The following is a 23,210-nucleotide window of genomic DNA, read 5'->3' on the forward strand; positions in this document are numbered from 1 at the left end:
AGTAGGGATTTTCTTAAAGAACAAGATCCAAGGTCCCAATTATTGTTGCATTCAAGCCTGACAGCAGTAAGACTGACACCACCTAGTTCTTCTGAGGTCCCTGCTACACAAATCAGGTAGTGCTAACATGGGTTAAAGAGCAGGATTTTGCACTGAAATCATCGTTTGTGTAATTAGCTTACAACCAATACAAGGAACACATTTTCTTTTACAAATGAATCCAAAAACTACTTTAAATATGAAGGTACACATTCCCTTATAGTTCAGCCAGCTGCAGCTTTAGCTATGAATATGCTATCAGATTAAGCAATGCCAGAATATTCACACTGTTTGTATTGTTAAATAACTGCTAAACAGCAATTAATAGAGGCCTCTGGCAGTGTTTTGACCTGGGCCAAACAATTTCTGAGCACAGTTCAGTCATTAGCATCAGCCAGGGACCAGTCCCAAAAGGCAGAAGACTACAGCCACCCTCTTTCAGACACTAAGAGGTTTTATTATATAGATGAAGGCTTCTCCATGCCAGTTGGCCTCAGTGCCAGGGAACAGTCCCAGACTTTTATTTACCGTAATAAAATATTTAATTTACTAGTGTAGATATCTCCTTTGTGTCTCCAATTTCAGTAGATCTGTTCCCAGATTAAAGTGGTGAAAAATCTGATGGCGGACCAACACTTTATTAGTATTCCTGTTTAGCAATAAATGCAGTGTTCATTTACAGCTTTTGTCCCTGTTTGTTTGTTCATTTTAAAGAAAGTTTAAATATGTTTGTTTCCAAACTCAGAAATTACTAAGGCCACTCTTTATCTCTTAGTGTAATGCTTTAATTTCAGCCTATATAAAACCCTGGGCCAACTGGAAAGTCACTGATGTTCTCATACCAGTCTATAAAAAACATGCACAGGCCAGAAAAGAAGTTAGAGATTCTGGCTTTAAAATGGACACAGACAAACTAGCTACTAGTGTTAGCATAATTAATATACTTAAGTGCTCTCCTGGAGTGCTTCTCCCTCTGCAGTCCCATAGGAGAAAGTGTTGGCTTCACCCTGAGCCCAACACACATTTCCCGACCATTGCTGCTGCCCATTCCCTCTTACATTCACCTTGTTTCCAAAATCCTGGAGTCAGATACATGGTCTACACCTTCTCTCCTCCTTCCCCCACAAAACAGCCTCCCACTTGATATGGATCAGCTAACAAGAGCTGAAAAGCATGAAGCAAGAGAGGCACAGGCATGCTTGCCTTGGGCCAGGATCCCAATGATGTCTCTGTGATCCTAACACCCCCTCCCCATACATTTATGTACCTTGATCTGCATTGAGAGCAGCTTAAAATTAGGGACTGAAAGCAGTGTCAAGCTTGGCTTTCTGCCTGCTCTCCTGCCATTGCTACAGCAGACGTGATGGAAGGGGAGGTGGACAGAAGCTCACACCTGCTATTCTCATGCCAACCTAGCTTGCTCAGGGCTAAAAAATTGAATTATAATGCTGGGCTTTACAGTAATGAGGTTCCAAGGTAGGCGTATCTCTTTATTGCTGGTGCCCTTATAGGACCATTAACCTCTAGAGGGAATGGTGATGTGGCCAACTGGGCCAGAAGGAAAATACTGAGTGTTACCACAAGTCTGGCCAGATGACCTCTGTCACTCCCCAGGTCTCTGCTTTCAGCATCGACATCACTATGTGCTTCCAGAGCTGCAGCTGGCAGCCCCTGGCACAGCTCAGCACAATCTCTTGTTATTTATTTGCTGCCTGAGAGGTGCCGTAGCAGCCTCTAGAACCCCTAGACCTTTTGTACCCACCACAACTGGTGCCCTTCTCACGGCACTTCATCCCCTCGACTTCTGCATATTCCTCCCCACCCTTCCTTAAAGGCAACTACTTTATCCTGTCCAAATCTAGGCCATGGAGACCTCTGTTTGTTTCTACTACGTATGTGGTTGAACAGGGACTGTTGTCTGACACACTGGCTTCAGTCCAAGCCAATGCACAGACACTAAACAATCCCAGGGTAGGAGGTAAAACACATGTGAATAAGATTCCCCTGTACGGCTCCTTGCTTTGTAGCTGAACTTGTCCTCCCCCTACACACATCCTTCCCCAAATTGCAATTTGTAGCCTAACACCCAGGAGAAAGCTCTGCTGTGGGTTTCTCCTCCACATTCCTGGGTGAGCCGAGGTGTGAGGGAGACAAAAAGCTGCTTAAGATCTTACAGTCTGGAAACATCTTCACACCCTCTCCATCCAGATGTTGTGACATCTGGAGATACAGAGCAGATGGGAGTTAGGGTGTAGTCCTGACCAGGACAGCAGGGCCATGGGGACGGGGGACCTGTGTTTAGGGTAAATACAGTATTATTAAAGCTCGGTCCAGATCTCTGGCCAGCAGATCCTGCCTGCCCTATCCCCAGTCCCACCATGCAGCAGTGATCTGCAAAAATGAATTAAATTTATTCTCATTTCTGCAATAATTTTGTACCAGATGAGATTAACATGGATGCTTTTCTCATCACAAGGGAGGAGACACATCTGGGTAAAAATCATAGAATGACTTGGGTTGGAAAGGACCTTTAAGATCATCTTTGGCTGCCCCAAAATGAGCAGCCAGGGAAGGGTTTTTGCCTTAATTTTTCATCTGTGCCAACATTTCTCTGCCTCAGAAAACTGAGAGGAGCACAAGCCTTGCAACACCCAGGAGCACTCAAGAGCTTCAATAAACAGGCAGTCATGGGAAAACCAGGTGGGATTGTGAGCATTTCCCATCACAGGTGAAAGAAGAGAAGCAGATTTGAGAGAGGAAGATCAGAGATGAAGAAGGAGATGGAGGAAAAAAAATAATCTCTTATTGAATTAGATTTATCCCCAAACAAGGGTCCAATCCACTGACCTACCAATTTGTCTTTTTATAAATTGCCATCACCAGGATATCTAAGCATCTTGATATTGTCCCTTGACAGAGGGAATAATTGAATGCTCTTCAGTTTATGTCAAGGCTGAAGGTACAAACCCGGCTCAGATGAGGGCACAACCGAGCAGACCGGGTCAGCCTCTGTCTTTCCTCCTGCGGTGCCTACCAAGGGTGGAGAGAGGGAGTTTCTCTTTCATTTCCCTTCCCATTAACACGGTTGCATTTTGTGAGGTATTTGTTTACATGAGTCTTCTCAGTTCGTTCCTCTCAGGGGAGCCATTAATTTATCTGCTTTGCTTTCTGTCAACAGGAGTTGACAGAGGGAGTTATGGGTTAACTGCTCTGTTTAGAGCAAGTGGCAGGTGCTGGTATCACTCAAGCTAAATGAAAATATAAATATCTCCTTACCTACCCAAGAAATCAGCTTAAATGCACAGGCCCAACTGTTTAGGTTCAACCTGTTTATAAGCCTAATGACCCAACACGGCGTTGAATGTGTTCAGTGACAGCTTGAATGTCAGGCTGCCCCAGAGCCCAGCTACATGTAATTACTGTATGAAAATTTCAAAAATGCCTTAATGATAGCAAGCACTGCACTTATAATGCCAGAAAGGAGCCTAATTTTGGAGAAACACATGCTCCATCAAAAACAGGGCCCCTTGAAGATCCTCGGGGGATCCTTGCAAATCAGAGGCTCCCAAGGCTGCAGGCCATGTCTGAAAGAATTGCCAACATGCTTTGCTATGAGTTTCTCCATCAGTTCATTTTGGGTCACTCTGGGAAGGAGATTTCCAAAAGAGGCCAATTTCATAATTTTATTCCTTTTCATCCTCAGCGCTGACACTTCTGAGGGCTGAAGTGTGATGCAGTGCAGCCCATGCCATAAACGTGGATGTTAAAAGGTTTTGTGGAGGGAGCTGAGCTTATAAATCCCCACTTTTCTCTCCCAGCGAAATGAGTGGAAAATGCTTCTACATAATTTAATGGGCTTTGGATCAGACACACAGTTCACAGAAGCCATTGCTGGTGTAAAACCCAATGCCAGTCAGAAGATGACACAACCAATTCACTCCTCACTGGTCAGAAGTACAGTGAGAAAAACGTGTTTCATAGAATATCTTAAAAAATAGCTTACACGCAGCATGATTTCCAAAACAAAAAGCACCAAGGCAGTGGGGAAGACCTAATCATTTTTTGTACGTTCATTTCTTCTATATAGGATACCAATAATTGCTACTGAAATAAAAGGGAAGAAAAAGAGTAAAAAAAAGCTGACTGTGTCTGACAGGTTTGCTTTCAACAGTTTTCAGCTTTTCTTGAAAAACAGTGTAGTAAAGACATTGTCGAGACAATAAAGTATTAACAGAAATTCCAATTAAAGATAGAGAAACTTGGGTCTGTAAACAAGCAGAAATAGATGAAATGTAGGCATGAAGCAGAGGGGTTTCAGCAGGGCAGTTTCCAGGAAGCAGCAACAGCAGCTCCCTTGTCAGAAAAGGAACAATGTCATCTCAGAGAGTTACAAAATGTACATCTGATCTTGGGTGGTAGGGGCTGGAGCTGGAAAAGATATATTAGAAAGGCTGTTGGAAATCTATGGCTTGAAACACTGGCTAGAAATACAGATTTTAGATCCAGGGAGTTATCGTGTGCCGTGACCTAAAAAGGATATGGTTCCATCTTCCAGTTTATGCGGTGGCAAAGAGTTTCTCAATCTGCCTTCCTTCCCAATCCAATGCATTGCCTTCTTGCCAGTGCCAGTGCAACTACTTGTGAAATTACACTTTAAAACTAGACTGATTTTAAAATAGCCCAATTAAAGCTGGGGTAGGTTAAAAAAATGAAAAGGTAAGGGTTTGGCAGACAAGTGCTCTTTTTCTTTCTATTTCCAGCCCATTTCCCTGATCTGCTTATGGTGTGGTTTTACAAGCAGCTGCATCAGTGTCCCCAGGGAGGCAGCAAGCAGCAGGGTGGCTGAGCCCTGGCAGGAGGGAACATCTCAAGCTGGGTTTGTCATCAGAAACGCTGAAATGTGGAACCATTCCTCCACAAAGGCTGACATTTTCAAACCCCAGAGCCTGAACTTTGGTAAAAACAAACTTGTGTTTAAAGGATACCTGGCAATTGGATTTCCTGAGGATTTCTGCATCCAGCAGATCTAAGCATTGATCCAGCCTCACTTGGGTAATGATATGTAGAACGAGACATTTGGTTCAGGAGCTTATGTCTGAGGATGTTGCTGTCTCTCCTGTCTCCATCTGTACCACTTCCTTCTCTTCAGATATAATAGTTAGCTAATAAATTAACATTTATATACTGCTTTGAAAATCCTCAGCACTAAATACAGGTTTTTATTAGCTCATATCCTGGCAAAGTATTTTTTTTCCTTATAAATTACTTTTTTTTAATTGAATTATCTATTGCAATTTTAAAACATACAAAGTGCTTGGACCTCTGCTATTTATCATTTTTTCCCTGCGAGAGTTTGCCAAGGTAGGAAGGAAATTGGGTCAAGAATTTATTGCAAAAAGCAGATAAGCATTTTACTTTAGGGTCCTTTTATGTCCATGATTCCAATGAGACTAATAATCTTTGCAAATCATTAGCATGTCATAGCCCAAAATCCATCCTGAAACTGTATGATCTCACCTCATAAGTTTCTCCTTAGACTCCTAGACTCACTCGGTCATCATCGTAATAGTGATATATATCTCATAGATAATTGATTGAAATGACATGCTTAAAAGCATCAAACAAGACCTTTTACTTGGCTGTGAAACAGCTAAGAATGGTTATATCTGGTTTTCATATAATGGGCCCAAAAGGTTAAATGCCTTGTCCAGGGTCACACAATAAATTAGTGGCACTGCTAGGCATAAGAGGAACTAGTGCTGTTTCCCAGACTCTTGCTTCTCAGCAGTAGACATAACTATCTCTCCATCTCAGGAACAATTGCATGTTCTAAAATGAAGATGGTTTTCTTGCTACTTAAAACCGTGCCCTTGACCTCTTAAATTCTCTTGTCTTTTGGCCTTGTGCAAGGTCAGAAGTGCACACGGGACAATGCAGAGACAGAGGCCACATGGTAAGCGTCTAATCTTGGCTTTATTATTGTTATTATTTTCCAGAAGATAGACTTTCCAGAGATAGAAATTTGCCTTATGTCGACTTCAACTCAAAACTTTACAATTCGGAGCTATCTACTGAATAAGACTCTGTGGTGCTCCACTACATCTCATATGGTATACATCTTACATGGTGGAGAGCCCTTTGCTGAGTTTTGCTTTTTTTTTCTTTTTTTTCTTTTACCTTGTAAGAAATATAAAAGATTGTGTTTGTTGCATCTATTTGAAACAGATAGTAATAATTAACATTTATATAGCGCTTTCTGCTTTATAAGCACTGCACAAACACTAACTAATTACTTTTGCTTTAGTGTAAATTAATGTAATCCTACTCTGCTTTACAATCTATTTGCATCTTTTGTTGACTGAGAGCTAGTTCAATTGCTTCTAATCTTTGGTCTAACTAGTTATTAAAGACACAGCTAAAAAGATCCATTTACATCTTCAATTGCCTTATCCACTCCCCAACCCCTTTCGTTTGCTTTTTCTTTTTCCTTCTGCAGAGTCTTTTTGCTGAATATTCCTCCAGCTGGATGCCAGTGCATGGTAGCAAAGCTCTCCTTCAGCAGACCAGTGAGCCTTTCTACTCCTGTTGTTAAATGGAGTGAAAAAACTTCCTGTTCATTATAAGAATGACTTAATAAGTCATTCTACTTTGCCACAGAAAGTCATATAGAAGACACGTCTTCCTATGGCAAACTGAACTTATCACTTAGCAAACAAATTAGTGATCTCGGTACCCATAATCTGGAATTCAGTTTCCATTTGCAGCTTGGATAAATCACTTGAGGTCTTACACAGCATTTTGACTTCTGGAAAATATGAAAAATATTTGGCTTTCCTGAATATTGACACAGAATCCATATACTCCAGCAAACAGGCTTACAAAGTGCAAACAGGAGCTTGGGTTTGTGCATGCTCTGCCACCGAATTCTGTGTGACCATGTCCACGTCACCTCCCTTCTGCCTGTCTGTTCTACCTGGAATATATGCAAGGACCTACTTGAATGGCTAAATCCTTAAGAAATAACAGTCATGCAAAATCATAATTGAATGAAAAAACACTACTGTGTTATTATTTCAACCAGATTTGGACTCTTACTCCCAAATGAGTCAACCTAGGGTCTCTCGGTAGCCAATAGAGAGACAGCATCACTTCTAGGTCAAAATTGTTCTCTACTAGTAATAGATGTGTAACAGTTTTTTTATGAATCTTGCCCTAGAAATGCCTTTTTTTTCCCCCTTCATTAATTATAAAATGAATCAAACGTAATAAGTTTGGTTGTAGGTATTTGCAGAATACATGTCTAAATTTGGGTGAGACAAATTCTACATCTTAGGAAAGCCTGTTCACCCTGCCATGTAGATTTACAATTGAAGCTCAAAACCAGAATGTAAATTTTATCTTCAGATTATTTGCCATGGTGTTAAGAAAACAGAAATAAATAAAAATAAACCTTGATATCATTCTGATATATTTGGGCAAATGTAGAATTTTGCAAGGGTAATATAAATGCAATATTTTCTATTGTTACCCAAGCCACAGTATCTCTTACCTTTACCTTCCTAAGCCCCCTCCTTAGTACATAGAATCCTAGAATCATTAAGGTTGGAAAAGACCTCCAAGATCATCTGGTCCAACTGTCCCCCTACCACCAATGTCACCCACCAAACCATGTCCCCAAGCACCACGTCCAACCTGTCCTTGAACACCCCCAGGGACGGTGACCCCACCACCTCCCTGGGCAACCCGTTCCAAAGCCTGACCGCTCTTTCTGAAAAGAAATGTCTCCTAATTTACAACCTAAACATTGTGTTGTCCTTCAGCATTTGTATGTCTAGAAAAGTCCATGGAGGTCTGTTTTGCAGGTTCATTTTAGCTCTGAGCTGCAGCCAAGCAATTGGGTGTGAGTCCTTTTGCCAGAGTGTAGTATGTGATCTGCGGAGATATTGGATGGAGTTCTTACACTGTAACATGGATTGCATCTTCTTTAAATCCCTTTGAGGGATTCCTCACTTTGCTATTCCAGTAAGGGAGCCCCTTGTCTAATGAAATAAAATAATATAATAAAGTAAAACAAAATAAAATAAAATGAAAAATAAAATAAAAAATAAAGAGATTCTTTTCTAATTTATTATTTTTACCTCTTTATCCCCCCCCCCCCCCCCCCCGACATTTCACCTAAGGAAAATATACTGCCTACTGCATAAGCTTGATGTGTAATTTAAAGTTAAGCTTTGGACACAGTAGGACACTGATTAATCAATCCCTAACATCTTTCAATGTACTCTGATTATCTTGCAGAGAAGTCCTAAAATAAGTCCATAGAAAATCAGAAATCAATTCATGGGTCTTTGCAGTCTTTTTACAGATAATTCATATTTTAATAAACTTAGTTTGAAGATGTGTTCTTCAGGGGATTTTATCAGAAAAAGAAAACAGGTTTATTTCTTTCCTTGCTGAAGGAAAGCAAGGAGAGATTACCCAGTAACACAGCATCTGAGACAAGATCAGGGACAATTTTACACATGATAAGGCAAGGACACGTTGGCCTTGTGACTAATCCTGCAGGAGTCTTGGATGCTAGCTACTTGGATCTTGTAACCCAGGCAAGATACTTGCTTTTGCCTGCAAAAAAGGGATAGCAGTATTTACTTTTCCTTCTGTTGTTTGTTCTGTCTATTTAGATGAGAGTTTCCCTGTTACAGCAGCATTCTGTGGACTGTTTACATAAATAGTGTTAATAAATAGGCAGGTAAAAAAAAAAAAATGCTTTTTGAGCATACTTTTGGGTTTATTCCTCCAAACTCACTTGAGCCTGTTACATCTCTGGCCATTCGACTGCAGTATTAAAAGCCAATGCAGGCACAAACTATTATTTTGTTATTATTATTATATTATTTCATTATTTTCACAGCCAAGGCCCAATATAAAAATAAAAACAGAATTCAGATATTGCAAGTTTTACATGACACCTCTTTTTCAACTACAGCTGTCCCCCTGTGAGCAGCTCAGACACCAGGCTGCATCCAAAGGGTGCAGAACAGGAGATGTGCTCTGAACTCTGTTTTAAACACCCCGTACATACCAGCATGTTCCTTACACCCAGTAATACAGATATATGACAAGGTTTATACTTTAAACTTTATCTGCCAACTGTTTTCTCCTTCTTAGTTTACCTGCAGTGAGCACTCCTGATAGCGTCAATGTTTTTAGAGGCAATGTTTTTAGTGGAGACAGCAGGGAGGAAAGGCAGACGTGCTTTCTTTCCTAAGAGTCCCAGCCCTCATCCAGTTCTCTTCTATGAGAGCAGAATTAAAGCATATTAATGATAAATAAGGTAATTTTGAGGGTGGATATGAGTTCAAAGCCTTGCTCTTATGGAAAGGGCTGTGGGCTCATCAATATCCCCGTAGAAGAGACAGGACCTGTACACTTCAGGCAGAGAGTTTAAAGGAGACAAAAGGAAGTGCTTTTTCACACAACACGTAATTACATTGTAGGACTACTCACAGGATGTTGCAAAGGCCAAAAGTGTTTAAGTGTCAAATGGGATTAGACAAATCCTCAGAGAACAGGTCAGTGAAGAACTGTCAAACCCAGTGGTCGAGCTAAGAAATTTGCTGAGCCCCAGACTCCTGGGAGTATATCGAGAGGCAGGACCAAGCTTATTGCTTTAAACACACTTCCTAACCACTTTCCTTTTTTGCTTTTCCAAAAAAACCACCACTGGGAGACAGGATACAGGACTGGATGGCCCATTGCTCTCACCCAGTTTAATCATTCTTCTGTCCATTATTTTGGGAGTTCTTCACAGGATGGTCAAATCTGAGACAAAACTGCACGATATGCCATAGGCAAGGACTTAAGTATAGACAGCCATTTGATCAGTTAATGCATAGTCCTGTAAGAAGTTCTAGTGTGTAAAGAGAGTTCAGTTGGTCTCTGATGCCCTACTAAGATGACTAGTTTTGCTTTGTGTATCTATATGCAGACAGAAGTCTTTATTTCTTCCTTTTTTTCCCCAGAAGTTCACAGAAATGCATACATTGCCTATGGTTGCATACAGCCCATATGGGGTAATAAAGTTTTGTGTTTTCCATATACAATTTATGAAGGAGAAGGTTATAGAAATAATATATCTAAGTGCTGGCATTCCCTTACAAAATAGTGAGAAAAGAGGTTGAATGAAGACTGTGCATGGGACTTGTCCTGGGCTTCTTGCTACATTTCCACATGGGTCACCATTTTATAACAAAAATTTCCTGTAGGTCACACAAGACCTCTAAGAATTAGATACAAAGCCTTGCCCAGAGAAGCCTTTTCACCACCCTGAACGAGCCTTCCACTAGTCTTTTCTTGTTATCTAGGAGATGACTAGAGATTATCAAATGCATTCTGGTTTTTGTTTGTTTGTTTGTTTGTTTTGGTTTGTTTTTTTTTTCTTTTTCAGAAAAATGAAACAAAACAAAACAAATGAAAAAACACCTTAGACTGTTTTTACAATTTGTAGGAAAAAGAAAAGACTCCTCCAAACAGATTCAGGAAACGTGCCTAGGGCCTTCACCTGGGATATTTGAGATGCATTCAAGATCTTGTCCAGTCTGATTCAGATTAAGGACTTAAATCTCCTGTTTTTCAGGACATTTAAGAGCCCAAATCAGCAGATGGTGGTTGATGGAGGAAGAATGGGAGGAAGGACTACTGTGTTCTTTAGTGAGATTCATTCAGTGACTACCTGCATTGAAGGTGTCACTCCTGCATTCGATGCCACCAGCTCTGGGATGTGCTGACACGCACGCTGTTTTCACCCAGCTTGTGGATGTCTGGCACATCACACACCCAGTGCTTCAGGCTGACTTGGTGAGCGAGGAAAAATTCACAGATGGAACCTGATTCAGCCTACATTGGCAGGCTGGCTCTTCTGGCATTTAGTATTTAAATAGCCGTACACATTATCTAACTGAAAATATTTTTAACTTCCAGCCCAAAATCTTGCCCTAATACAGGCTAAAAGCTGCAACCCATGAGGGGAGACTTCGGGGTCTGCAAAATGGAAATAATTGCATTCCAGCCCCTTCGTGCTTTCCCACAATACTTCAAATGTCCACTACTGTTTCAAGATTTTCTGGACCTCCAACTCACTGCAGTTTTAGATTTATTTATGGAAAGGTCACAAACCACATCTTTTGGACAGGATGTTACCAATTGCCTAGCAAGTCCCATACCAGTAGAAGAAAGGCTTAGTGGTTGTGACCAGAAAAGGGAGGTTTTGTTACTTTCTTCAAGCACTGGGTTCAAGCCAAGAAGAGTTAACTCAACTTTTCATTATTCCCTCTTGTGCCTGCTTCTTTCCAAAGTCTTTGCCAAAAATGTGAGAGGATGTTATACCTACAGCTTAATTTATTTCCTACAAAGACCTTCTGGGATTCAAACCTCTATTATAAATCTGAAGCTTAAAGTTTAATAAAAAACACAGGAATCTTTTATGTTATAGAAGAATCTCCCAGAAACCTGGTAAATAGCATCACACAGTTTAAGCCACGGTTGTGTATTTGCTAAGATCAGATCATTGCAGCCTCCGATCACCTGGCAATACAAATTTGATTTGAATCATTCCTAAGTACATGCCCAAATATCTGCTGAATACATCAGAACATTCAACATTACATTTATGCTGGCTTTGTGCTTCAGTCAAGCTGTGGAATGGCAGGCAGCATCACAGATTTTTTTGGACAAATGGAAATGGCCAAATAAGATTTCCCGAGTTCATCATTTTGCATCATGAGACCAGAATATGGAGCCCAGTACCAGGCATTTGCATCCTCACAGAAGTGCAGTGAGGACTGTCACAGTGGACTGAGTTGTTTCAGAAAGATGTCAAATATCAAGTGGTAATTTAACTTGTTGTTGGACATTAATAACAACAGCCACAAAGTAACTTAAACATCTGAACTCCTAACATCTGCAGATGCAGCTTAAGATCCTGAGTTGGAGCTAGCTTCCCAAATACCATTGCTGGTTTGACCCCAATATCTCTTGGTGTTTGTGTGAAAAACTCTCTCCCTTCTGACTCTGAGTGGTGTTTTTATTATTCACCGTGGGATTTCACTGGTCAGACATCGCTGTAGTTGTATATGCTCCATGGCTTTTCTGACTGAAGGGCACTATCCAAACATGAAAGAGCATCTTGTTAATAATACCTGAGGTTCATACTACTCTTCTCACACAAAGATTTCAGACATGCATTGGCAAAGATTTCTAAATTAAGTATTCTGCTGTGCTTATGTGACTCGTTTCTCAAAAAATCCAAGGCTGAATATCAGTCTGCCTGGGAGATCAAGAGTCTGCTCTCAGCTCTGTTGCTTTCTTCTTGTACCACCCTAAGCAAGTTACTCTGCCTACCCGTGCCTCATCCCTTCCTCTATAAAAGGAAGAAAAGGATGCTTGTTTGCTACTTACCAGCTTTGGGTCTTACTTAACGATTTGCTTTGTGGAGCCCAAAGGAGGGAAAATAAAATCCAGCACGCTACTCGGCATTCTGTGGCTGTGCTCATTCTACAAAGGACAGCAGCATTAAAAATTAGGGGAAAAAATGCCCAAAGCAGTGGAATGAGAAGATCTACTTTAAAAAAAAAAAAAAAAAAGACAAAAAAAAGCAGGCCCTGCTGAGTAAGATGATGCCATTTTAGTATAAGCAGTTTTGCGGAAGAAAACCTTTCTTCGCCCAGAGCGAAGGTGTACAAAATCAACCCACCAGGATTCCTGCTCACGTTTTCATGAAGACGAGATATTTCACTTTTCCAGCTTTCTCATCACCCTGTTGCCATAACTATATAGGAAACACATAAAGCTATCTCTACCACTTAAACACTCACATTTTGACAGAAAATTGGATGATATGACATGCTGCCTTCTTGAACAGGCACTGTCTATCACCTTGCTGCTAATCTCTGTGATTAGTGACCTGCAATGTAAGTCAGCTATCAAAGACCACCTGTCCCTTTTGCTGTAAGCGCCTCCTAGCATATCGCTTTGTGGTGTCACACTCTCTTGTCTGGTTTTTGATTGATGGAAGTTTGTCTTTTGAGTGGTGACTCAGAAAATAAATCATTCCCCTTGCCATTCATTGAGTGCAATTCTGCAGCACAAAGCCGGTGTGGTTAATCAAAGCTCCAAAGAGCAACAAAAAGCAACAGAACCGAGAATGAGGAGGATAGATATAAAGGATAAAACATAATAAAAAGGATTATTTAGGAGCCAACCAGCGCAAAAACAAAATAAAAACAGCTGCAAATAAGCAGTGCGCTTACTGCACCAGAACTAGAAAGCTCAGGTTTTTATTCTGCTTCTCGGCACATATGCATGGATGTGAGAAGAGCCTCACACCTCTGAAAAATATAACTATGTCGAGGAGTCTGATTTTACAGGCTTTAGTATGTGAATAACCCTTGCTGGGATCAGTAGGACTTTCTGAGTTGAGTAAGTAAAGCCTGAAGGATGCTTCTGTTGTGAACACTATTCCAAATCAGCTTGCAGTCCAGCTGGTATTGTACACTCAGAAGGCTGTCAAAAATAAGAATGGCTATTGCCATTAATTGTCCTGGAGGAAAAAAAAAAAAATATGCAAAGAGCAAGATGATGAAAAAATCGAACTGAGACAGAAACATTGCATCATAGGACAAGAAAGTCCTTTCCAAATAGAAACAGTTTAGAGCAGAAGGGTTTTGTGCTTTATGGAGGGACCAGGATTGAAGCAATGGAAAGGACAGTACTAGAAGCTGTTGTTTTTGTTTTTGTTTTTTTTTGGTCCAGCAAGTTTATGGAAGACCTTAAAAATATGAGGAGCAATTGTGAGCTAGAGACGGAAAGAAACTGGTGGTTGAGTATGTAACTGAGACAAGTGTGATTCTTTCTATTCACTGTGTGCCACAGAAGTCACAAAAAATGTGAAGTGTTGATGGCATGGATGAAATCTTAGCAGAAGCAAAATCAAGACACAAGGAGTAGCAGATAAAAAATAATAATCTATCAGAGAAACACACTGCAAGGTAAATTCCCTGCCGACACAACTGCATTGAAGACAAGGTATCTTAACCATCTGGGAATTTGGCCATAAAAAGGAGATGACAAGAATTGGATGTTCATGGAGAGGTGCTGGAAACTTACTTAAGTCAGTTAAATGCAACAGATAAGAAAGAAAGGAAAGAAAGGAAAGAAAGGAAAGAAAGGAAAGAAAGGAAAGAAAGGAAAGAAAGGAAAGGAAAGGAAAGGAAAGGAAAGGAAAGGAAAGGAAAGGAAAGGAAAGGAAAGGAAAGGAAAGGAAAGGAAAGGAAAGGAAAGGAAAGGAAAGGAAAGGAAAGGAAAGGAAAGGAAAGGAAAGGAAAGGAAAGGAAAGGAAAGGAAAGGAAAGGAAAGGAAAGGAAAGGAAAGGAAAGGAAAGGAAAGGAAAGGAAAGGAAAGGAAAGGAAAGGAAAGGAAAGGAAAGGAAAGGAAAGGAAAGGAAAGGAAAGGAAAGGAAAGGAAAGGAAAGGAAAGGAAAGGAAAGGAAAGGAAAGGAAAGGAAAGGAAAGGAAAGGAAAGGAAAGGAAAGGAAAGGAAAGGAAAGGAAAGGAAAGGAAAGGAAAGGAAAGGAAAGGAAAGGAAAGGAAAGGAAAGGAAGGAAGGAAGGAAGGAAGGAAGGAAGGAAGGAAGGAAGGAAGGAAGGAAGGAAGGAAGGAAGGAGGGAAGGAAGGAGGGAAGGAAAGAAAAAGAAAGAAAAAGGAAAAAGAAAGAAAGAAAGAAAGAAAGAAAGAAAGAAAGAGAAAGAAAGAAAGAAAAAGAAAGAAAGAAAGAAAGAAAGAAAGAAAGAAAGAAAGAAAGAAAGAAAGAAAGAAAGAAAGAAAGAAAGAAAGAAAGAAAGAAAGAAAGAAACCTAATGTGTTTTTGTGGTGACCTTTCCAGTCTTCTTACAAACAGCAAGAGGGAGAGAAAGGGCTGAGGAGAGTTAAATTTATAAAGACATGAATGAATTGGGAATTGAAGCACTGTTATAGAGGAATGTGTATGTGAATGGTGCAAATTTACAGGACTATTTCTGATGAACTGTAGGAGGAATTTCAGTTTTTCAGCACCTTTCTTTACGAAAAGAAAAACCTTCATCTGGTGGGAATTCAGTCAATTTCCTCATGTTTTTTTGGCCATTTCCTAAGTTGCAAGGTTACTAATGGTAATTACAGACCCTGTTTGTACCTTGTGGCTCTAACTGTGCAGAAAGGGAAAGGTTTTCTTGGCACGTGTGCTTCTCCTGCTAGTGGGTTTATAAATGACTGACCCTTCCTAGGAATTACTGCAATACTCATGAGCAGCTAGAAGCCCCCTTTCCTCATTTCTTTTTTGTAGAATACAGTAACTGCTTTTCTTGCTCAAATTTTGCTATCTCCAGCCCTCATGACAATAAACCACAATGTCAGTGTTTGTTATAACAGCTCTTACTACAGCGTCCTTGTGAAGGAGCCTGTTTTAAAGTGTTTTATTGAAAGGTATAACAAACCTGGTCCCTTTGAGGATTTCACACAAACAGAGGTAGTATAAAGGAGATAAACCAATTCAATAACAATTGAAAAAAAAAAAAAAGTCACATTTTTCCAAACAAAAAAGGCTTTGTTTTTTAAGGGAGGAAGATAGTGTAATGAAGAGCAGTCAGATGTTCTAATCCATTTACATTTTTGAACTAAGTACCAATAAACTTAATTCAATACAGCAAAATGTCTACCTTTATTTGGTAGACCTCTTAAACACTATTACTATATTAAACAGGTCCTTAGAAGACTGTTTCTTCTTCATTCAGTCTGAAGTCTTTCCATCTCTCAGGCCCTTATTCAGCAAAATGCTTAATGTGCATAAATTTTGGGCAGTGAGGAATACCATTTGCACTCACTGTATTGAACGTACACAGTTCATGAATGAAAATAGGTCAGTGACTTTGGTGGGTTTAAACACATGTTTAAAATCAAAGCGGTGCTCAGAAGCTCTGCGGATGACTTGAGTAAAGCTCATTTATGGCATACACTCCCAATCCTCCATTCATGTTCAATAGGTTCTCTGTGCTTTGCTGACAAATAGGATGTGTGAACTTGGTCTGCTGCCATCACTGGAATAGACTGGGAGAGAATTCAGTGGATTTTTGTTTTTGAAGTAGTGTCTTAATTTCTGAGAAGAGTGCAACAGAAACGACACAAGTTGTCAGAATTTGGTTCTGTCATTGCAAAGTTCCTTTTGGAGGTTAAAGGGACAAAACCCAGTGAGCAGTCTTTGTAAAGTCAGAGTCGCAGAAACAAGAGCAGGGCTGTCTTTTTCTCTGACCAGCTGCCAGTGTATCTCATGGCCATCCCACAGCCCTTGCTCCATGGGATCCTTGAATGGTTGGTGGTGTGGGGCAGCTGCGGGTCCCTGTGGTGCCAGCCCTGCCCCAGCAGGGCCACCCCGAGCAGGGGGCCCAGCCCCACGTCCAGGCGGCTGCTGGAGATCCCCAAGGAGGAGCCCCCAGCCCCTCTCTGGGCAGCCTGTGCCAGGGCTCCGGCACCCGCCCAGCCCAGCAGTGCTTCCTGAGGGGCAGAGGGCACCTCCTGGGCTCCAGGCTGGGCCCGGGGCCTCTGGGCCTGGCCCCGGGCACCCCTGAGCAGAGCCTGGCTCCGGCCTCTCGGCACCTCCCGGCAGTGCCGGTGGCCATGGCTGGCAGCCCCCGGAGCCTCCTCTGCTCCAGGCCCAGCAGCCCCAGCTCTCGCAGCCTCTCCTCACGGCAGAGGTGCTCCAGGCCCTTCGGCACCTCGGGGGCCCTGCGCTGGGCTCTCCCCAGGGTGCCCAGCTCTGGCTGGCGCTGGGGGGCCCAGCGCTGGGCCCAGCACTGCAGGGGCGGCCTCAGCAGCGGGGAGAAGAAAGGCAGAGACTTCCTCCTGCAGTCCCTCATCAGCTTAGAATACTTAGAGAATACACTTAATTATGCTTGCACCAGACAGCTCCGTGAGTGAGAAATTTGTAATAAAATGCTGTCTTCAAACCCCTGCATTACTATTACGAATTGTAGGGTATTATGAATTGTTAGGGTCTTCCATTCCTCACAGGCTTTTGGAGAGCCACAAATGCTGTGTTACACCACATCCCTCTAAACCAACTTGTAAAACTCACAGCACATCTCACCTTTACAGTCGTGTTGTAGCTGTGTTGTGCTGCAGCACAAATCCAGGGCATAGCATCGAAAACAAGGCTGGGCTCTAAGAAGTGTAGAGGATCAAGATTTCATTAGCACGTTCAGGATTTAGCCTTTCAAGACAGAAACACCAATGGAATGTGATTAATACCTTGCTAGTGTATTTCCATACTTACTCGGTATGAAAAAGACTGAGGAGTGATAGGTATTTTCAATTCCTTTTCCTGTCTAGTAAACAACCATATTCTACTCTAGCATTCCAAGACACAGCTCCTGTTTTTTTGCAGTTAGGAGGGCTCAGCTCCCAAGAAACCCAACCTGTAATTGCAGATTTGCAACATAAATGAATAAATAAAATAATAGTAATAATGCTTGGTTTGTGGGTTTTCTCAGTATTTTCCCTGTAAACCAGTTTAGGTACTCAAGAATTCAAAAATGTATTTTACCATCTTGCTGCAAGTCATAGAGCTTTTTTTTTTTCAGTGTTTCTGTTCTGTTGCATTTAACAAACTTAAAGTGAAAATACAATTTATTAATTATTTTGACAAACGTACTTTTAATACATGGTGTATTTTTTATATCAGTTTTCTCTGTGTGCAGACATGCTTTCATTCCAGTGCGTATACACACTGGTTTTCCACAGACAAATATCCCAGGCCATGCTGTTACATGAAGGAGGGCATGTAACATTTCTTTGCACTTTCTCAACTCTGCTAAGTTCTAATATGTTTCTAGCTGGGTAAAGAGAAGCTATCTGAATACAAAGATATTTGCATCTGATTTCCATCCATATCTCATCCCTTAATTCTTCTTTCCTTCCTCTCCCTGTTTGCTTTCTTACACACTCTCATTATTTTTTTCATTCCTAATAAACTCGTAATGTACCAAAACACTTTTAAAAGCATAGGACAGCATTTTCCAAAGTCTTCCATGTGCCCAAATAGAGACATTTCAGCATGGCCTGATTTCCCACCAATTAGGTGACCGTTGTACATAAAATGTGCCTCCAGGAGGTGTCTGAGTCACTTCCTGTGGAAATAAGACACAGAAAATCACAATCAGTTTGAAATCCTCAAGTTCAAGCCCAGTTTGGACAGATGCAGGTTGCTGCGTGCATGTATCCCGTTAGCCAGTGTAATTAGTAAAGTTCTGAGTCACACATAATTGAGACTTTCTTCCCATCGGTAATTGCTCTAGGAGGGTTTTCCTGCAGTCCATTAAGTAACCTCTCTTTTGTTCAGTGCAAGAATGTATAAAAAAGGCAAATTAGCCTTCTGGTGCCCAAAGGCATGAGCATAGGTACTATTTCTTTCATTCTTTCTTTCAGATTATCCCATTCTGACCACTACACAGACGTCATTATTTTAATGTTGAATACTCAGACAAGAGTGCCATGGATGTAAAAGAAAGGAAACCGTATCGATCTCTGACTCGGCGCCGCGATACCGAGCGCCGCTACACCAGCTCCTCAGCGGAGAGCGAGGACAGCAAGGTTCCCCAGAAGTCCTACAGCTCCAGCGAGACCCTGAAGGCTTATGATCAAGACTCCAGGTTGACCTACAGCAATCGGGTCAAAGATATGGTGCACCAGGAGGCTGATGAATTCTGCAGAGCAGGTGAGCGCATCTCAGCAGGAGCTGCTGTAAGCAGTGAGAGTTAAACAACTCGGTGCTGAGAGCTTGGGGTGGGTAGGGGGCTGCTTTTGAAAGACTGTGAGGCTGAAAGCAAGATATAGTGAAGGAGAGCAGCAAGGAACATCTTCATTGTTTTGTACAATTATGGGATGTATGCAAACTGGTGACTTTAAGTGGGATACCACTAGCCTGTGTTCATTAGCATCAACTAAAAGACATTCTCTAATTACGATTGTTGGGAGTACAGAGAGGTACTACTCTTATCCCACATTCTAGAAGAAAGTTGGAGGCTGTCTTGTATGTGTTGTGTGCATCTGCAACAGCCCATTGACACTTCCAGCTGTGAAACCAGACACAGTGGGAACATGCTGCACAGTCCATCTCCATGTATACTGATGTTGCATGAAAAGTCCTGGAAATTCCTGAGCAACCTGCTTCTAGGTGTTCCTGTTTGAGCAGGGCTGTCAGACCAGATGACTTCCAGAGGTCTCTTCCAAACTCATCTGGTCTGTGATTCTGAAGTCCCTGCCTGCTTAGGTGTCCTTTTTTTTATGTCATGTGCTTGCTCTGTCATGAAGTCAACAAAGATCCCAAGGCAGAAGACAACCAAGGGATAGTACTACTGTCACACTGTCCATCAGGGCTACAGAAAAAAACAAGAAGCCTGGAGGAACTGCAGATGAGCTGAAATATCCTTGATATTGTACATGGCCTGCAGGCTATGGGTTTGAGACAAGGACAAGTTCTAGTATTAAAAGGGTGGCGAAGAGACACGTTTAGGACTTTTAGGACTCCATTTAGCGAATATGGGTCAGCATGGGCTCCAGAGTCCTAACTGACATTCCAGATGTTTTCCTTTTTATTGCTAGCTTGAAGTCAAGTGCAGTTACATTTTTGATGCTGTTGTTGCCTACGTGAGGTAAATTTCTGGCTGTTTCTATAATCTCATAGTCTCATTTTCATTTTTCTGTAGAGACATGAGTAACTTAGTTCAGAAACCAAGCAGGGTTTCACATAAATTATTTTTAGAAGTCCATCGAGAAAAGCATAAAATGGCAGAGCAAGTCAAATGGAATAGGCAGCAATCCAGACAATGAACATAAAAGAGCTGACCCTGACTGCTCTGAGCGCGCCCACTGGTGTTTAGAGAAGCTGATTCTCCAAAGGAAATGCATACAACTGCACTAGTTTAACTTGGGGACTGCTTAATTTCACTCTTCAAACACCATGCAGTTGTGGTTTTGGTGCAAAACTCATCTTTAAGGCATTCCCAAGGAAAATGACTTGCAGAAGTCTCTTAGGGCGCATAGTCTTGGTATTTGTATTTCGGGAAAGTTGCAGCAGGCAATAATTAACAAAAGGGGCAGTAGGTGTTGTAAGTAATACTTTGCAATCATAAAAAGAGTTTCCCTCTTAGCAACTCTGAAGTACTTCATCCTCTCTAAGGAATCTAAGAAGTTATAAAGAAAAGGAAACCTTTTAGGTCATTGAGTTTGCTCACTTCATACAATATATTCACCATGCAGGGTAGATGTGAATTAGTATAGGTCAGCGGTTTTCAGCCTGAGGGTCTATGAGGCCACGCAGATCTATGGACTTCTCCTAAGAAGTCCACAAAAGAGAAATAAGAAAAGCCAGTCTATTGACAGGGAGTATAAATTTGCTATACAGAAGCTCATAATTCCCTAGGAAAAAAAAAATGTAGGATACTGAAAAATGCTAAAAACTATTGGTCTAAGTGGCTGAAATTGATTGAGAGGTTAAGGTTAACCACATCAGGGGGCTGGTTCTACTTCTGATATATCACCCACAGGTTTTTCATTTTACAATTTTCTCCCAGTTTCTCCTGAGAGTCCCCAAACTGTTCTGAAGAATGATAACAATTACCCTGGACTTTCTGTGCCACATTTTCCACTGGCAGAAAGCCATAAATGGACCTCACTTTGTGGTGCTTCTTGGGCTAATGCCAACTGAAACCAAGCCTTATTAGCTTGCATGACATCAACAAAGCAAAGTGAATTTCTCTCCTGCATTGGTTTGGAAGGCAGAGGAGGGAAACATTTCAAATTGACCAAATAAATTCAGTAAATAAACAAGTCAGCATTTAAATGGTTTTAGCTAGAGTGTGAGTGCCAGCAAACGTGCAAGTCAGCACAGGAAAAAATAGACCAGATCTGAATTAAAAAGTCTCAGATATTTATTATCTTCCTTTTATTGACTTGAGTTCTTCCAGCTTAAAAGGCAACAGTGAGCATAGAATATGAAAATCGATGCATCTCCTGCTGTTTATTGCAAATAAATTTGATTTTCAGTTAATTGTAGCAGTCATTTTTCATAATTTATGAGCTGCTGTTACTGGAGAGTATCAGTCACACTGCATGTTGATGTGTTGGATGATGAGTGTGGCTTGTTGCAGGGGAAGGTGGAAGTCACCATTGGTGACTCAAATGTGCAAGCAAAACCAGAAGATGCTGTTCTCCAGTTCTCCACAGAGGATGGTTTGAAAACTATCCCAGCTTTGCCCAAAAGTCAAAACTGGAAGAGTAAGGTCTCTAGGGATTTACTACTTCTTTGCTTTTATAATTTAGGTCAAGTTCATTTGTTACTTCGTGCTGTGGAGTGGTAAGAGGATGCTCTCTCAGACTTGTTTTGCAGCCAAATTAAATGGATTAATCTGCCACAAGCTTGCACTGTGCTCCCCAAGCAAGGCTACAGGGTTCAACGGATGTGTGAGCCCCAAGCATCCTCATCTGTCCACTCTCTCTGAAAGCTTTAATTTTTTCTGGTCAATTAAGAACGTGTGAAGTTCATGAATGCTTTATACAGTTTAAGTGTTATCAGCTGTAGATCCATAATCAGCTGAACCATGGTTATTTCCTCTTGACGTCAAGCAGTTCCTTTACCGAACTTTAGGTTGACAAGTTGTCCAGTCCCGTTATTCACTTTGCATTCAAACATCTCTTTCTCTCTGTTCCCTATGAGATGCAAAGTCACTGGAATGAAAAAGCACGGTAAAAGAGCAGCTGATCATTCAGTGCATGTGTGCTATAATGCAAACCCTTCCCCGCCCAGCAGGACACGAGGACAAGCCAGAGTGTTTCCACAAGCATGAAACCAGACTCTGGAAAAGTAGAAATCTGACTGTTTCTATTGGATTCATGTTTTCCACCATGTGATATTTTACATCAACAAATAAAAACGCGAGGAGAACCACATGCTCTTGTGGTTTTGAGCACGGAGAGAAGCATAACTCAGTTTTGGATACAACCTTGAGGCTGAGGTCCAGACCTGCGGAATGAATTTCAATAACGGATAGATAAGAACTTTGCTGTTCTAAGCGAGGTTGGGGACTGAACAGTCCTGGAGATCACGCGTTCAGATCCAGCTTGTAGAAACACGTCTGAGCCACAAACACTGCTCTAAGACTGAGTCTGGGGCTTGCACATGAACTTGGCGGTTTGGGCTCAACAACTCTTTTGATTGCAGGGGATTTATTTATTGAAATAACAGGAGGAAGCCAACTAGACTGATTGTGATCAGCGGTGTTGGTATCTGGCCACAGTCCAGGGCCTGATGCCTCCTACTGGTTAATAGATAAAGTTCCTTAATCCGTCTGACCAAGGTGTACTGTAACAGGAGCGGGGTACATTGTGCCACGTAAATGCACGGTGCAGATAAAGGCACTCACAGGTGGCCAAAATCCTTTAAAGACATTCAGGGCTGCAAAATAAAAGATTGCATTAATAAATAAATATGTATTAAAATAGAGGCACTAATTGCTCTCCCCAGCTCTCTCATGCAACTTTCTGAACAAAGCATGCTAATATTTGAAGACTCCTTCACATCGATTTGGTCTGATTTTGAAGCTCAGCAGGTAATGAGACATGAACTCAAGAGTCATTTTTCAGGTTATATTTTTAGTCAGCTAAACAATGGCATCTATTTGCAGCCAAATAACCTCCGCTGTGACTGTGTCAGAATGAATGGCTAAACCGAGTCAAGTCGTGAGTGGTCAGCCAGAGGAAAGTGAGATCACCCAAGGAAATTTAAATCCCCAATTTGTAATTTCATTGATTTCAAGGAGCAGAACTCACTCAAATTTCCTACTGTAGTACAGTTGCAAGGTATATGATTTTTTTTGTAATCATTGCATTCCCCATTTTGCTTTTCTCTTTCTCCCGAAGAATTCCATCCCCTTTGCTTTCATATGTGATGATTTTATTGAGCAAGTCCTGAGTTTTAGTCAGACACAAGGTTCCAGAGGCAGGAATCCAGCTGGTTTTTTTGGTCTTGGCATAGTCACTTGGTGTCCCATTAACCAACACCATGAAACAGGGCAACTTTTCCTGTGATGT

General features: G+C 41.4%; 1 protein-coding gene across 6 annotated transcripts in view; it reads left to right on the forward strand.

Moving 5' to 3' along the window:
• TENM4 (teneurin transmembrane protein 4) overlaps positions 1-23,210 on the forward strand; it is a 1,267,116-nt gene that overhangs the window by 905,483 nt on the left and 338,423 nt on the right. For all 6 annotated transcript variants that reach the window (XM_083820251.1, XM_083820252.1, XM_083820255.1 and 3 more), the window contains one exon: positions 18,549-18,837. In XM_083820251.1, the coding sequence (XP_083676377.1) occupies positions 18,615-18,837 (223 nt within the window). In that variant the 5' untranslated portion in view covers positions 18,549-18,614. The remainder of the gene's footprint in view (positions 1-18,548; positions 18,838-23,210) is intronic.

Source organism: Anser anser, assembly GCF_964211835.1.
Source record: "Anser anser genome assembly, chromosome: 1".
NCBI lineage: Eukaryota > Metazoa > Chordata > Aves > Anseriformes > Anatidae > Anser > Anser anser.